Source organism: Silurus meridionalis, chromosome 21 (assembly GCF_014805685.1).
Source record: "Silurus meridionalis isolate SWU-2019-XX chromosome 21, ASM1480568v1, whole genome shotgun sequence".
Lineage (NCBI taxonomy): Eukaryota > Metazoa > Chordata > Actinopteri > Siluriformes > Siluridae > Silurus > Silurus meridionalis.
Window position 1 is genome coordinate 3,494,523 of NC_060904.1, and position 17,782 is coordinate 3,512,304.

General features: G+C 38.4%; 2 protein-coding genes across 3 annotated transcripts in view; both read left to right on the forward strand.

Annotated features, from left to right (window-relative positions):
* Positions 1-6,377, forward strand: part of map3k22 (mitogen-activated protein kinase kinase kinase 22) — a 51,862-nt gene extending 45,485 nt beyond the window's left edge. For both annotated transcript variants that reach the window (XM_046834078.1, XM_046834079.1), the window contains exon 18: positions 1,153-6,377. In XM_046834078.1, the coding sequence (XP_046690034.1) occupies positions 1,153-1,381 (229 nt within the window). In that variant the 3' untranslated portion in view covers positions 1,382-6,377. The remainder of the gene's footprint in view (positions 1-1,152) is intronic.
* Positions 6,378-10,463: 4,086 nt separating this feature from the next.
* myd88 (MYD88 innate immune signal transduction adaptor) lies at positions 10,464-17,545 on the forward strand. The gene is made up of 5 exons (XM_046834080.1): positions 10,464-11,004; positions 13,724-13,825; positions 14,128-14,308; positions 15,672-15,763; positions 16,365-17,545. The coding sequence occupies exons 1-5, from the start codon at positions 10,656-10,658 to the stop codon at positions 16,517-16,519; spliced, it is 879 nt and encodes a 292-aa protein (XP_046690036.1). The 5' UTR covers positions 10,464-10,655; the 3' UTR covers positions 16,520-17,545.
* Positions 17,546-17,782: the final 237 nt, after the last annotated feature.

The following is a 17,782-nucleotide window of genomic DNA, read 5'->3' on the forward strand; positions in this document are numbered from 1 at the left end:
CAATAGTTAAACAGTATCATCAGCGGTTAATAATAAATCAGTAGGTATTTTATAGATTATATCAACAGGTTGTTTAAAGCATTTATAAATAAAAATGTGTAATAAAAAAAACCAATGTATATCTACTACATTGGGCATGTGGCATCTTAGTAGTTAAGGTCAAAGGTCATCAGCTACACCAAGCTACACCAAGCTGCCACTCTTGGGCCCCTGAGCAAGGCCCTTAACCCTATAGCTGCTCATCTGTATAAATGAGATAAATGTAAGATAAGGGTGTCTGCCAAATGCCATAACGATGTGGGCAAAAGTTAATGGACCCCTGATAAAACTCATATATATTACTACTTGAACTCTCCTGGGAAGATGTTCCATTAGATTTTATGGAGATGTGTTTACATGGGCGTTAGTAAAGGCAGGTACTGATGAAGGTGAGGTGAGGAGGCCTGGGGTGCAGTCAGAGTTCACATTCATCCCAAAGGTGTTCAATAGGGTTGGCGCTCTATAGCAGGAAGATCTTCCAATCCAACCTATTATTAAGCAGATCTTCATGGAGCTGTTTGGGTCTCCTAGTTTAAGAGAAGCACATATGGTCTACTATGACGCATTGAAATTACCATTTCAACACGGAACACTGTTCTCATTGCCATAAACGTGGGCAAATGTGGTGGGAACACGGACAGTTCTCGCTTCAGTTTCAGGCTCCTCCTTGAACACACTGTCACCACTGTCCCGTAATAAATACACACATACGTGGCATGTAAGGTGTCACAGTTTTAAGATTCCCACCACCTAAATCTACCGTGCATGTTAAAGGGTTCCCACGCTACTTGAAAGTACTTGAATTTCAGATTCATGGATTCAAAACTTGAAAAACAAATATAGGTCTTCGAATGTGCTGGAATTGAATTAGACAATTTAGTTTTGTGCTTTAATCTTGCTAGACATCTGTCAGGAGCTGTGAGACTTGCTGTCACTAAAAGGAACATTCTTATAAATATGAATAAGAATGAACACCGCATTAATATGCATGAATGCGCATTAATATGCATTCATTATGCTTATAATAAACAGTCAAGCAGAGGAGCAAAAAAGATATAAACCTAATGCTGCACGCTTTTAGTCCAAATTCTCTGAATTTCTGTTTCCTCTCAGGAGTGTGGCCTGCACGGTGGTGGAGATGCTCACCCAGAAGCCGCCGTGGGCCGAATACGAAGCGATGGCGGCCATCTTTAAAATCGCCACTCAGCCCACTAAGCCCAACCTGCCCGAGGGCGTATCGGACGCGTGCCGGGATTTCCTACGACAGGTCTTTGTGGAGGAGAAATGGCGCCCCACAGCCGAGGTGCTGCTCAGCCACCCGTTCGTCCAGGGCAGCTTCTGATTTGCTTCCGAGCCTGAGATGCCCAGAGACACCCCCTGTGCCGGTCCACTCCTGATCTGCCCTGTAACAATCGCAATCCTGCCTTGGACTGGGGGGGGGGGACTGGCACCCGCTCCAGCCCTATCCGAAAAAACCTGATTCATTAGCAAGGGCTGTGTATCTCACACACACACACACACACACACACACACACACACCCCGGCATGGCACTAAGAGACTGTTGTTTACAAGGACATTTACACACATTAACAGTGACATTAATGTTATTGGCATCGCACCAATAACACACACGGGGAAGGTTCTGAGATTGGATTCGTTTTTTTATTTGATGTTTTTTAAACCAAACTCGTCCGGTTTCATCCGCCATGGAAGAACGGGACCGGACCGGACCCTCTTAGTCATTAGTTAGTGATAATGGCTGATGAGTTCAAATCTCAGAGACCGATCGAGAGCCACGTCTGGGCCGTCTCCCGTCCTGCAGCTTCCTCAGCAATATACATCAGGATTGGATCGATATCCGATCAGGAGTATTTTTTTTTCCTCCATCTGGATCGTGTTACACGGAGATTTAATATATTACTATATTACTATATGTTAACTCTATGGCCGAAAGTTTGTGGACATTTGCGCTTAAGATTCGTATGCTCATATTTAAACATTCCACATTTAGTCTCCAATTGCTCTTCTAATAAGCTCCACTCGTCTAAGATGTTCCGCTAGATTTTGTGAAGATTTCTGTGTGAGATTCGTTCCCAAGGGCGTTTGGTAAAAAATTAGCACTGATGCAGGTGAGGTGAGGAGGCCTGGGGTGCAGTAAACATGCACAACAGGTTTAGGGTCTCCTAGTTCCATAGGAGGGGTAAATGTCATGTTGCCGCACCTAAAGACGTCATGTACAAGTTTTTGGAAACCGTTTGGGAAAGAAGCACATATGGCTGGGAAAGTCGGATGTCCCAATACTTTTGGCCATTGTGTTTACAATGTTTAATTATAGTTTGTCCGAATTGACCGGTCCGTCAATGCGACCCGTAGCTCCGCCCCCTTCGACTAGCACTTACCACGTACAGAGCAATCCGAATGTATGGGAAAAAGTGTATGTAGCAATCATGTGTGCATCTCCGATCTATCCGCTGTGAATCGGTCGTAACCCATACCTTCACGGGAAAACAAATTCCGTCCGAATAGTACTTCGGATCCATTTTCGTGTGCTGAGAAAGAAAAAAAACAGTTTAATCTCCCATTAAAAGAAGAAAATGCACAGTAAATTTCCACACAGATATCTTTCAAAAAATATGAACTAATCAGGCAGCATCATAACTAGTGGTGCAACAGATCACAAAACTCACAGTTCGGATCAGATTACGGTTCTGGAGTCGTGGATCGGATCGTTTTTGGGGATCGGCAACAACAACAAAAAAAGGGGAGGAGACAAATCTAATCTGTTTTGCATTTATTTTAAGAAAAATCACAGCAAGGAACTGCTCCAATGCACGCGATTTGAATGATACGGACGGCTTTTCAAGCTGTTCTGCTCCTCCTCCCATTCACGTGAATTCACGTGAACCACATGACTGCTCTGCTGCGAAATGACTTAATAAGCAGAGAGAAAAACGTCTTTCCTTCTGCGATCGTCGAAAAACATAGATTAATCGCCAAGTTACAAAAAAACAAGCAATTAATCCGCCGCTCCAAACGCCAAACTGCGATCTGTTGCACCTCCGATCATAATTAATGGCAAATTAATAATAAAGGGGTTTTAAAAATTTACAAAAAAAAACATTTATGTATAATTATATTAGCGTCAGAAAAAATACAAGAGAAATCTAATGTAAATTGGACATTTAATCTTAAGATAAATAAAAGCCCTCGTCGGAAAGTATTTTAGCTCGTTTTTAAATATTGACCCCTAAAAAAAATAAGTAAATCGGAATTGCAATGCAATTGAATGAAGCAATTCTAAAGAGACGTAATTGTGCAGAAGCGTACATTATTCTCCATATTCTAGTAAGAATACGAATTAAATACATTTACAATTTGTGATAAAAAATTTTTTTTAGCAATTATAAGTGAGATTTGAGTGAACAGTTCTGTTGGTTTTTTTTTTAAGTGAAACACACACACACACACACACCCATAATAGAGCAGTAAATATGTAGAGATTCCTTCGAAAAAATATCAGAGGACTCGTTTGAATATATGGTGCAACATGAGAGGGCTCTCAGCCATGAAAAACCCAAATCCAAATGACCCCCTTTTCCTTTTTTCACCCAATTGCCCCTAATTCTGGGGTCAGAAATTCATCTGGACTGACCTCTTTCGGATTCCACACCGGCATCGCATCCGGGAGCGACTCGATCCGGTAAGCTACACTTTGAGTCATTTTCTTCTCAAGCTCACTGTGTGATGGTTAGAATCTAACCAAAGTCAAAAAAAAGAAGAAGGAAAGAAAGAAAGAAAGAAAGAAAGAAATGCTGCCACAGCGCCGCACTTGTACAAACCACCGAAGTGGTAAATCCATAGGAAATCCTCTTCCCTGAGAGTCCACACTGCGCTTTCAGCAATCGGAATTCTTTCATTGTATGACGTTTTTCGCGTCTTTATTACGCGTCTCTTCACAATTTTGACGGATAATCAGAGATCTGAAAGAAACTTATTTTTCTAAATATAGTACGTGTCAGAGTTTTTTTTTCTCTTCAATATCCTGCTGTTTGTATTGTTTTAAAAAAGAAAATCTGGCTTCGAAGCAATAGTACAGAAGAACGCTGCCTGTATGATCGACATTCTCCACAGGTTCAGCTGGTTATTTAGACCCGAGTGTATTCTTGATCACCCGAAACAACCAAAGAGCACATTCTACTTACAGTATGCAGCTATACAGTATGTGGAGGTTACGTGTTTATACTTTTTCTTTTTTTTTTCGTCATACTTTTTACTGTAATAGTTCATATGCAGTGCTATAGGATGCAACCTGTGGTTCCAAATAAGACCAAATGATGCTGTTATCGTTCTATTGATTGTTATTACCAAGTCTATTACCTGGTTTAAAAAAAAGAAGATAAAAAAGACTTGATTTCACGATCGATTGTGAAGTGCTTGGACCCCTAAATCACTGCCTTCACCTCGATCTTTACGCTCGGGTTTTTATGTTTTAAACTCGTCCAAATGAGATTCGCATAAAACGTTCACACAACTCCTTTCACAGAATTTGAGAAAAAAATACTTCGCTTGAAATGAAATCCTCGAATGAAGATTCCGCCTTCAGTGTTTTGTGATGAACAGATTTATATTTTCTATACAGAAACACGAACTTCCTTGAGTTTATCGATCACCACGACTCGTGCCTTCTCCATAGGACCTTTTTTTTAATGGAAATGACCACAATTATTGTTGAATACTTGTTAAAAATCGTGTGTGATGCTGTATTTTTGACATACAGACTTGTTAAGGTGATAAAGATTGTATTGTAAGTGCAGCGCTTACAGGAAGCTACACACCTTTTTAGAATCATAAATGCCTCAGATTGATGTTCAGGAAATTTAGCGTAAATGTTCTTTAAGGTTAAATCTGTCGTGGGAATTCGTTCGCAAAATGATAGCAGCAGTTTGTACAGTACGTTTTTAGAGGCGTTGCCTGTGAGGTAAATTACAACTGAAATGAAAACATAAAACAATCTCTAACTATCCAGTGCCCCTGTGCTGAACTATACAGAAATAACGGGTTTTCTTTTTGTAGATGAACTTCCTAGTAAGTCAGATTTGACATACAGATAGGACAAATGCAAACTTGTAATAAATATTTTTCAAATCCATTGAATAGAAATATGAATTCTAAACATTATATATTTTTATGAGGTATACTTTCACCTCGTATTGTTTGTGAGGTAAAATTGTAATTAAAAACATTAGCATGACTTCACCTCCTCCCCAAACCAACCCTCAAACCCTGTGCTGAAATTCTGTATTCCTACTGAATTCTCTTTCTCTATAGCAACTTCCTGAGTAATAGAGGCAGATCTGATTTTTAGAGGTTTGAGGGCGGTGCTAAGGCCAGAAAAACTTTAACAAAATTCTTCTAATCCATTAGATAGAAATCAGAATTTTGAGGTCAGTTCCAGTTGCAATGAAAGCATTAGCAAGACGTCTTATCCCTGAATCAAACCCCAACCCGATGTGCTGAAACTCTATATACATAGTTTTCTTTTTAGTAGGTAGTTTTTAAATAATAATGGCAAATTTGATACGATTGAAATTTTGGGGGTTGGAGGCGGGGCTAAGGCCAGAAAATTTAAACTTTAAATCAAAACTATCCAAATCCATTACATAGATAAAAGAAAATAAAACACAGCATCGGCAAAATTTGGTTTCCTCCCCAAACCAACCAGGAACTTATATGAACTTCTTATGTAACAGTGGCATGATCTGATTTCTTTTTACTGTATTAGATTTTTCTTGGGGGCAGAGCTAAACCCAGACAAGCAGCCAAATCCATTGCATAGAAATAATTTTCTAAAATATATCTTGCTGATGTAGAAGCACATTTATTTAAAAAGAAACCCCAGATACTCCGATGCCATACAGCATCACTAGCGCACACGTCTGTGCCTTACACACGCCGAGACAAAATAACCGTACAAGTTGAGGTTTGCTTTAGAAAACAGTGTTAAAGATCTGTCACGTACACCACCAGAAAATCCGATCCGAACTTGATTTAAAGGGTGTAGGTTTTCTGTAAGCACTGTACAGATTGTACTGCACTTTTTTTTGTTTTTTTAACAAGATGTTTTTATTATATTCCAAATACTTTATTCACGATATTACTGAAAACTTGTAGAGCTGGATTGTTGTTTTTTTGCTGAGTACATGATGAAATGACCTCCGAGGTTTTTGAAAGAGGCGATAGAAGAGTAAACTATTGCCTTTATGATAAAACCCAGAACACATTTATTCTAAAAGTGATTTTGTACATTGAAATAAAATAAAGGAAAAGTTTTGAAGTAGTGGTGAGTCATTTATTGAACTTCGCATAACGCTTTTTAAGATGTTTTCCACTTCCCTTAGAGATATATAGCGCCTCTCCAATAGTGTGGAGTCTTTTGTGGTTTTTGAAACACATGCATGCTTGTTTAGTTTCTAGGCAGCAAACTAGGGAAAATTGGACAGTGAATATGGACATTTTTGTCTCTAAGAAGAACTTGTTTAAGACGGAGAACAGAAGTAAAGATATTAGCAGACTGTCTTACCCCCACAGTCAAACATGGAGGTGAAAGCTTAAAGTTTTGGGCTTGTTTTGGAGCAGGGAAGTTTGGAGACTTATTTTGGGTGAGAGGAACCAACATGGCAACCGTTCCATACGTCAACTCCATGCAATTCTGTCTCATTGGAACCGACTTCACCGTACAACAAGACAATGAGCCGAAGCGTAGGTCCGAACTCTGTAAGCGTTATTTAGAGAGGAAATAGTCGGCGGGAGTGTTGTTTATCATGGAACAGGCCTGCTTAGTCACCGCACCTAAATCCTATTGAACTGCTCTGGGATGAACTGGATCACAAGAAAAGAAATCTCCAACTAGTAAAGAACGCCTTTGAAAAGTATTTCAGCTGAATATTTGGAGAAAGGAACTGATTATAAAGCTGTTATTCCTGCTAAGGGAGGATTTTTCTATGAAAACAAAGTGGAACATCTGAACTTTTATATATTTGTTTGGTCAAAGCAAATCTTCATGCTCTAAATTTTGCCAATTTTTTTTACATAGAAACAAATAAACATACACATGTCTCTCAAAAACCATGAAAGACCATAAAAAAAAAGACTGACATGGTACGCTTTCCCAAATTCCCCCCCGAATCATTTCCTTGTGAATTCTTGAATCTGATTGGTCAGAAGATGGTGGTGATTCATTTAGCTGAATTGCAGCTTTTCTTGTTTATAACCAACAAGGACGTCCAGACAATATTATCAGGAAAGTTTCAGGTGAGTAAAGAGAAAGCAGGTTTTAAATAATAAGCTGGATAATATAATACAATGTCTTTCTGTTGTGTTGGACAGCATGCTGTTACAGGTCAGTTGATTAATCCTGTGATATACTGTACGTTGTAGTAAAGTCGTGAGTATCAGAGGGGGAAATTTGAGCAGTATAAAGAAGAAATCTTGGACTCTCATGACTAAAAAAAAAAAAGTAAACCTAATACTTCAGCTGAAAAGGGATTTTTCCCACCTCCCTCAGAGATGTTCACCACTCAGATCATATATTCGTACTCTTGGCTTTCTTGTGGCTCTTTTTCACTGATTCCACTTCTTTATTATTGAGTTTATGGTCACATGCATAAAATGCCTTAAATATCTTTACACAATTATGTCTTATTGTGTTATGTCTATACATTCTTACATGATGAATCTGATTTTTCCCAGCCATACTATAGGAGGTGGTATAAAAAGATTTTGAGACAAGCTCGAGTATCTACGTTCACAGACTTTTACCTTCAAAATAGTCACCTTGCACATCAATACAGAGCTCCCAGGGTTCCTCTATATCTTCCTCTTTTAAACCAACTACCTGCATGTCTTCCCTCACCACATCCATAAACCTTCTCCTTGAACTTCCTCTTTTCCTTCTTCCTGGTGGCTCCATCCTCAGCATTCTCCTACCGATATACCCCATATACCTTCCACATTCCTCTCCTTAAAGTCATACCTACACATCACCTCCTCATCACCTCTGTTTCCTTCTAACACATGCCCTTTGAAGTCTGCTCCAATCCCCCATCTTTCTTTCCCTAAGTACACCTTCTACCACTTTATCTAACTCACTCCAGAATTTTTCCTTCTCCTTCATTTTACAACCCAATTGTGCAGCATAGGTACTGATGACATTTATCATCACCTCTTCAACTTCCAGCTTCACAGTCACCACTCTATCAAAAACTCTCTTCACACCATGAAAGAACAGTTTAAACCCACCTCCAGTGTTCCTGGTCTTACTTCCTTTCCACTTGTTCACCTGAACACACAACATATCTACCTTTCTCCTCTCCATCATATCAACTCTCTTACTTTACCAGTCATAGTACCAACAATTAAAATACCAACCCGAACCTCCACTCTCCTACACTTCCTCCTCTTCTTCTCCTTCTTTTGGCCAATTTCCACTGGTACCCTGTTGGCTAATGATACCTGTGGTGGTAAAAACGTTGTCTTTTAATTGTTTTATTAAGCCACTTTAAGCCTTTTGCCTTAGCAGTTTTCTATGGGAGAAAAAAGTTTAACTCGTAATTAAACCTGTTCTTATTCTGGACTCATCTGCTTGTCTGTACATAGTAGGTTTTATTATAAATGTGCTCCCTGCATTTGGTCTTTTAAAAACGCCGTCTTATCGCATTAAGCCACGTTAAGCATTTTTCACGTTAAGCATTTTAGAATGTCCCCCTTCGATTGTCTTTAATGATTTAAACCTTGATGTTGTGTATTTGAAAGAAAGATCGATTTTTTTTTTAGCAATTAGGTATGTATGTGTAAAATTAGATCTCCCTCTTTCTCTCTCTCTTTTTCCCTCTCTGTCTCTTTGCAGACAGGTTTGTCTCATAAATGAGAAGTGAGAGTTGTGGTAGCTTATTTCTGGCCTCTATTTACAAGAAAGGAGAACAGCCCGAGCATGTAAATTATGGAGTTTATTCCTGTACAGAATGTGAACTAAAGGAAAATACATTTTTTTTAAAAAAGAACAAAAGAATCTTTTTCTTCTTCTTTTTCTGCATCATTTTGAGGAAAACCTGCATGATGTTTCGACCTCAGGCCTGCATTTCCACTAGTTAACACTTGTTAAAGAACATTGTTGTGTACAATTGTGTATTGTAGGAAACTTGTGTATGAGCTGCGATTCAAAGTAAACCACTTGGTGCTTCATGAATTGGGTTCAATAAAAATTGTATTAAGCGTCAACTAATTCAAATCCATTTAAATAAACAAATATAAGTCACTGTAATGGAGAAATACATTTGAATGCATCGAGGTGGGGGATTGAATCCCACTCTTACCCTGTGCTGTCTGAGTTTGCATATTTTACCTGTGGTTTGGTGTTTTTATTCGACCAGTCTAATGACGTGTTTTTTAATGACAGGCTAATGAGGAGTTTTACAGGAGCCTAACCCGAAAAAAAAAGAAATCTTGCATTTTCAAAAGATAAAATTGAGACCCACAGGAACAAACGAATAAAAGCCAGAAATGTAAAGTCATGGTTGTATGATCAGGGTTGGTAAGGTCATGGTTGATTTGAGCTGACATAGAACAAGAAAATAGTCTTTCTTTCTTTCTTTCTTTCTTTACAAACAGTATTCCATAACTATCTAAATTTCACATACATGAGCACATACACATACTCTGTTTATTTTCTTTTTATTCAAAGCCGATCTACAAATGTATATGAAACCTATCCAAAGTTTTGTTTATTCGAATGCAATGAAAACTCTATATCTACTGTATTTTCATCCCTTGTGTAGTCATAAAAAGTCATAAAATTTATTAGTGTTGTTTTTTGTTAACCTGGCAACAATCAATCAATAGTCAATCAATCAATCAATGTATGTATTTAAATGTATGTAATAATCAATCAATGTTTTGGCAATAATAATAATAATAATATTATTATTATTAAAAAACATTAAAAGAAGTTTACTTCCTGGAACCGACAACTGATTGGTTGATTGATTGATTGATTGATAAGAATATACAATGAATCAATAAATCGATTGATTTACTGATTGATGTTTCTATGTTCTATTTATTATATCTTAATGTGTATATATATATATATATATATATATATATATATATATATATATATATATATATATATAAAAGGGAAAGTTTACTTCCTGGAAAAGACTTATGGGCGTTAACATTAGTCGCACCAGATTAAAAAGGAACAGATTTTATTTTATTGTTAGATATTTAGTCTAATACCTTTTCCTCCACCTTTCATATATGACAAAGGAATAAAAAAAAATGTAATTACAAAGTAAATTGCAAATAAAACGCCTCAAAATGCAGGAGATGCGAATTTACTTCCGGGTATTAAAAAAGAATCGGTTCAGCTCGGCGTGTGATTGGCTGTTTCATGGCACGTGACACTGTTGCTGTCTATGACTTTCAGTTTCCTGTTTCCTGAAAGAAACTTCTACAGTGTGACAGGTGAGACGGAGCTCCAGTGCTCGCGCGTGCGGTGTGAAATGAGTTCTGATTGAATCATTAGGAAAGAATAATAGGACAAAGCGAATTCGTCATGTCGTCGAGTTCATCACCACTACCACCACCACCATCTTCTTCATCTTCCTCCTCGTCGTCTGTGGACTATGAGTCGATTCCAGCCATCGCTCTGAACTATAGCGTGAGGAAGAAACTCGCTCTGTATCTGAACCCCAACAACACAGTGGCGGCGGACTGGACGGAAATCGCCGAGAAGATGGAGTTCACCTACCTGGAGATCAAGAACTACGAGAAGAGGGAGAACCCTACGCAGAAGCTGCTGGAGGACTGGCAGACCCGAGGCGGGGCCACGGTGGGGAGACTACTGTCTTTTCTGGAACAGGCAGACCGGAAGGACATCATCTTAGACCTGCAGTCTCTTATAGGTCTCCTATTATTTCTTTATTCTACTGACATGCAAATTTATCTACAATAAATATACATACAAATAGTATCATACAATATAATAATGTGCGTGCGTGTGTGTGTGTGTGTGTGTGTGTGTGTGTGTGCGTGTGTGTGTGAGATAAATGTACACTGTAAAATATATATACCACTGAACTAGAAAGAAGATGGGATATGAACCTACACTTGTATACAAATATATATATATATATATATATATATATATATATATAGAGAGAGAGAGAGAGAGAGAGAGAGAGAGAGAGAGAGAATACACAATTATATACAACTATATATAAATATTATGCAAAATTATATACAAGTGTGTGTGTGTATATATGTATGTATATATGTGTGTATATATATATATATATATATATATATATATATATATATATATATATGCTTATATCAATTAATCGCTCCCCCTTCCACCCATCTATCCCGGTCTCCCTCTAGCAATTTTTCACCCATTTATCCCTCCAATTAACTCTTAATTCATCTATCCATCCCTTCCTCCCTCCATTCTTCCCTCCATCCGTCCATCCATTTATCCTTCCATCCATTCCTTCATCCAATAATGAAAGCATTAAACAGTTGTAGAGACAATAAAAGGAAGACGCTGGAAAAGCAAATAAATGTGCAGGTTCCTGGAGAGTTCTTCTTGGGCAGGGGCTCATAATTATATCCTAACAAACAATCAGATGAAAAAATGAGCCACAGTATTAAGAGTTGAGTGCAAACCTCTAAACAGATTCAGTTGTGTAAATGTGATTATTGTGGGTGTAATCGTGTGCTATGTGGACGTGCGTATTGTTTATTTAGGGAAGCACATGGAGTTTTTATTATCTGCCGCCTTCTTTTTCTGCTGCTTCTTCTTTTATTGTTGTTATTATTATTATATGAATTACTTATTTTTAGCTGATTCAGCAAGTTTGTACTGTATGGAAACTGATGACCGTTGAACTAAAATCAGCCTTGTGGTTTCATGACATAAAACAGCAAAAATCAAACACACACATCAGTGGTAGTGTCACCTTACCGAACTCTACACCACACCAATAGGACACTGATGTCTCAAAAGGCTTTTTCACGGCCTGGAAACACCCTGAGCCGTCGCTGTCTAACTGTATATAACTATAAATTCACAGCATATTTGATCTTATTTTCTGTATATTGAACTTGTACATCTTTTATATATTGTACACTTTCATATCTTATATTTTTCAATACATGTTGTGGCTTTGACACATCCTACACATTTTACTCATAGATCTTTATATACATATATATTTTACTGCACTTATTCAACAGCTGCACATTTTCACTGCCGGTATTCTATTAATGAGTTCACTGCGCATATATTTGCATATTTATCTGCATTTGACAGTTTGCACAATGCTGCTATTTGCACTTCTTATAGATGTGAAACTGCATTTTGCTGTTGTGTACCTGTTCTGGCCAGTGGTGATAAAAGTCTGTCTGTCTATCTTTCTATCGAGCTGTCTGTCTGTCTATCTGTTTGACTGTCTGTATTTCTGGCTATCATATCTGTATATCATTTTAGCCTGTCTGTCTCTATCTTTCTATCTATCTGTCTGTCTCTGTCTGTCTGTCTGTCTGTCTGTCTCTGTCTGCATATCTGTCTGTCTGTCTCTTTATTAATCTGTCTCTCTCTGCCTGAATATCTGTCTGACTGTCGGTCTTTCTGTCTGTCGGTCTTTCTATCAATCTGTCTGTCTCTGCCTGCATATCTGTCTGTCTGTTTCTCTGTGCCTGTCTGTCTGTCTCTGTGTACATATCTGTCTGTCTGTCTCTCTATTAATCTTTCTCTATCTGCATATCTGTCTGTCTGTCTCTCTATTAATCTGTCTTTCTCTGCCCGCATGTCTGTCTGTCTGTCTCTGTCTGCATGTCTGTCTGTCTTTTTTTTATCAGTCTGTCTACTGCATATCTGTCTGTCTTTCTACTAATCTGTCTTTCTCTGTCTGCATATCTGTCTGCATGTTTGTCTGTCTGTCTGTGTCTGCATGTCTGTCTGTCTTTTTTTTTTTTATCTTTTATCAATCAGTCTGTCTGTCTGCATATCTGTCTGTCTCTGTCTGAATAGCTGTTTCTCTCTCTCTCTCTGTCTTTCTATCAATCTGTCTGTCTCGGTCTGCATGTCTTGCTCAGGGGCCCAGCATTGGCAGTGGTGATGCTGGGATTCAAACTCATGACCTTCTGATCAGAAGTCTTAGCCACAGAGCTACCACCTCCATACAAGCACAGCAGTCTGTGTACAGTCTGTTTTTACTGTTTAAAAAAACACTCAGACATTGGTAAGTCGAGCACTCTGTACAAAGACGGTGAGCAGAAAGGCATCTCACAGCCCAATGCATTAGAGCTTAAAGCAGATAAGCTATAAAATACATCAGGTTCTACTCCTTTCAGCTAAGAACCGGAATCTAGGATAAAAACGAGGCTGGGAGACGTTTGTCTCTTTTCTGCCCGTTCTGCTTCAACTGTCTGATCAATAATTGCTGTGAACCTCTCAGATTGAGTTGAGACGTATTTGTCTTAATATATCCTAATAACATGTTTATAACGCAGAAGGACAGACCCCGTACATGTTCACGATCCTGCCACGGCTGCCATGTTCTCGAGCGCTAATTAGCGTTTTAACACTGTTTATAACGCTGTCTTTCGTTGTGTGTGCAGATGACGACTGCAGGAAATATTTAGAGAGGCAAAAGGAGCTTCCCGTTCAGGTTCCCGAGGTGGACAGCCGGCAGCTGGATCGAGGGCTCACTGTGAACGACGGTGTGTGATTTCAGCTCTGTCTCCTTTTGTTTCACAGCTAGTTTTAGTTCATCAGCTGCACCAGGTGCATCGTTTTTATTGTTTTAGCATCAGATTTATTATCAAATCGCGTCTGCTTCATCTGTAGCTTTAATGTAACGTCTCGTTTGCTACGCATCGAGATGCGAATAGCATCGGCTTCAGTTATGGAGATGCACATCCTGAATCTGGATAGAAAGTTGGTAGGATTAGATATCAGTGGAAAAGTGGTCATTCAGAAATTCCGATAGAAACGAGAGAAAAACCAGTGATCTTGTGTTTAGGTCACATACCGGAGATGTTCAACGCTTTCATTTGCTACTGCCAGAGCGACATCCAGTTTGTCCATGAGATGATTCGACAGCTGGAACAGACCGAGTACAACCTGAAGCTGTGCGTGTTTGACCGCGACGTCCTGCCCGGGACGTGTGTGTGGACCATCACCAGCGAGCTTATCGAGAAAAGGCAAGGCTTCATCTCCAAGCTTTTAATATTAATATAATAATAATAATAATCAGTATTTTATACAGAAAAATAAAATAAGTAAATAAACACAATATATCACAAAAAATAATTGATATACTTGTGTGTATATATTATATATTGATTAGAAATATTGATTAAAATATTTAATCGTGATTAATTGCATGATAGTCAGGAGTTATCTGTTAATGAGTAATAATAAGTTACCACATTTTTCTGTTCTAAATGCACCTTACACTAAACATGGAGCATGAGGACAAAAGATTTTTGTTAATTTTTTAAGGTAATTATGATGTTTTAAATGATGTAAATGGAACTTGTTTCCACACGGACGGTTTTAATTGCCGGATGTGTGCACCATGGTGGATTTTGGTGCTCGATTTGAGACTTGGTGCAGAACAAAAGTTTAGTGATTACAAATACTTTTTCGGTAGAAATCGCGTCAATAAAATTAGTTCCGTTACAATTAATTATATATATAACACACACACTATATTGCCAAAAGTTTGGGTCACCTGGTCATGAGTACGGTATGTGATTTTTATACATCGCATTCCACATTTAGTCCCAGTTTACTCTTATAATTACCTCCACTCTTCTGGGAAGATGTTCCACCAGATTTTGGAGTTTGCTTATGGATATTTGTGTCCATCAGCCACAAGACTTTTATGGAAGGCAGGTACTGATGTAGAGTGAGGACACCTGGGGTGCAGTCAGTGTTCACATGCATCCCAAAGGTGTTCAGTAGGGATGAGATCAGAGCTCTATAGCAGGCCACTCAAGATCTTCCTCTCCAAAGCATGTAAACCAGATCTTCAAGGAGTTCAAGTGAATGCAAAGTTTTACTACAGCGCATCTAAATATCTATAGCAGGAAAGGGCAGGTGTCCCAATACACGTATAATACACATATATACATACATACAACTTTGTCATTGCATAGTACAGAGACACAGCAACAGAATGCAGTTTAGTATCTACCAGAAGTGCAAATTGTAGCAATTGACAAGTGCAGATAAATATGTAAAAATATTTACAGTAAATAAATATAAAGACTATTACAGTGAAAAATGTGCAAAGGCTGATAAGCAAGTACACTATGTATATATATATGCATAAATGTAAAATATTAGGCAGGATGTATGTAAGGTGTGTGTGTGTGTGTGTGTATTGGTGCAAGATCTATGTACGGCACAATACGTTTAGAGGAAGCGGGTATATATATTTACAATCATTTGTATATTGGTGTTTTTTCTTCTTTAGTGATGCCATGTAGTGTATTGAATGAGATGAGATGAGATGAAATACGAGATGTGGAGAAATCCGGATATTTTCTTTTTCCCCAGGTGTAAGAGGATGGTGGTGGTCATATCTGATGATTACTTGGACAGCGATGCTTGTGACTTCCAGACTAAATTCGCCCTCAGCCTTTGCCCAGGTCTGGATGGAAATATCGCATCATTTTGAATGAAACAAAGACACACACACACTACAGCGAAAGTTTATCTGCACACGCTGCACAATTCCTGCACCATACTCATATGATGTACACTATAGTGCCAAAAGTTTGCGGACACCTGGTCATAAGTGTGTGTCTGTGTGTGTGTGGGTGTGTGTGTGTGTTTTTTTTCTTTTTGCGTAATTCCACATTTAGTCCCAATTCGCTCTTATAATAACCTCCACTCTTCTGGTTAGATGTTCCATCGGATTTTGTGGATCAGCTGTTGGTAAAGAGATGTAGGTGAGGCGAGGACGCCTGGGGTTCAGTCAGTGGTCACATTCATCATGTTCAATAGGGTTCTATAGCAGGAGATCTTCCACTCCAACGCGTGTAAAGCATATCTTCATGGAGCTGGCAGTAAAACAGATTTGGAGTCTCCTAGTTCAAGTGACGTCTTATACAATTCTGTGTCTCCAACTTTGTTGGAATTGTTTGGGGAAGAAGCTGAAGAATTAGAATTTTGCACTCAGTAGAACCACACTGTAGCTGCAGTGCTGCAGAATTTTGACCCTTTACATATCTTTCCCCCACATCACAGGAGCTCGGACCAAGCGTCTCATTCCCGTGGTCTACAAGTCCATGAAGAGGCCTTTTCCCAGCATTCTGCGCTTCCTGACAGTGTGTGACTACACCAGACCCTGCACACAGTCCTGGTTCTGGATTCGACTGGCCAAAGCTCTGTCCCTGCCCTGAGCGCCGGAAGTCCACAACCGCCGCTACTGTTTACACGCACCGCTTCACGTCCGGGAAATTTCCAGTTTGGGTTCTAGTCGCGTTTTTCTAGCTGCCGAACCGACTTTCAAATTTTAAGTAAACAGTTTTTATTCTCAACTTAAGACTCACTGTATGGCCAAAAGTTTGTGGACACCTGACCATTAGATTCATGTGTGCTTTTTTTTTAACGTTCTACACCGAGTCCCCATTTGCTCTTATAATCACCTTCACTCTTCTGGGAAGATTCTGTGTATCTCTGATGTTCAACATCGTTGGAGCTTTATGTCAGGAGATCTCCCACTCCAACCCATGTTTCATGCACAAGGGGCGTCGTCATGCTGGAACACGTTTGTCTCTTTCAGTTCAAGTGACGGGAAAATGTCATGCTCCTTCACAATGATGTGCCTCCAGACAGAAGAGCCACATATGGCTGAAAAAGGCAGGTGTCCTAATACTTTTGGCTATCAGTGTATAATGCATTTAAAAAATTGTTACAAGAGCAGGATAAGGGGGAGGAGGAATCCTAAGCCACGCCCACTTGTTTTAAACCTGAATACAGAGTATTTGGAGCATTAAACACATACACAGAGTGTGTGCGCATGGCCAACAGTATGCAAACTCCCTGTCATCACACCCACGAGCCTGGTGGACATCTCATCCCCAAACCGTGGCCTTTTAATAGTCATATTTATATTTTCTGTAGCAGCCACTGCTTTTCTTGAAGATGATGAGATGTTGAAGTGTGTGTGCTTATTAAGGGCACAAAACAAAAACACGTTTTATAAAAATTTCATGGCATTACCACACCGAGCTCTTCGGTGTGTGACGGGGGTGCACATACTTTTGGACGTCTTTCTTATTTTTTCATCGAGTGCAATGCAGAATTTATATTATTAGCTTGTCGGTGGCTTTGTGCAAAATTTACTATTTTATGAGGTTATATTTTTAAAGTTTTTAAATATTGTATTAATAATTATACTTTAATTACTTCATTAACACTGATAATAGTTTTATGGTATTTTTTCTTTCCAAAAAGTTTATATATATAAAGTAATATATATATATATATATATATATATATATATATATATATATATATATATATATATATATATATATATATATATATATACATATATATATATATATATATATATATACATATATATATATACATATATATATATATATATATATATACATATATATATATACATATATATATATATATATATATATATA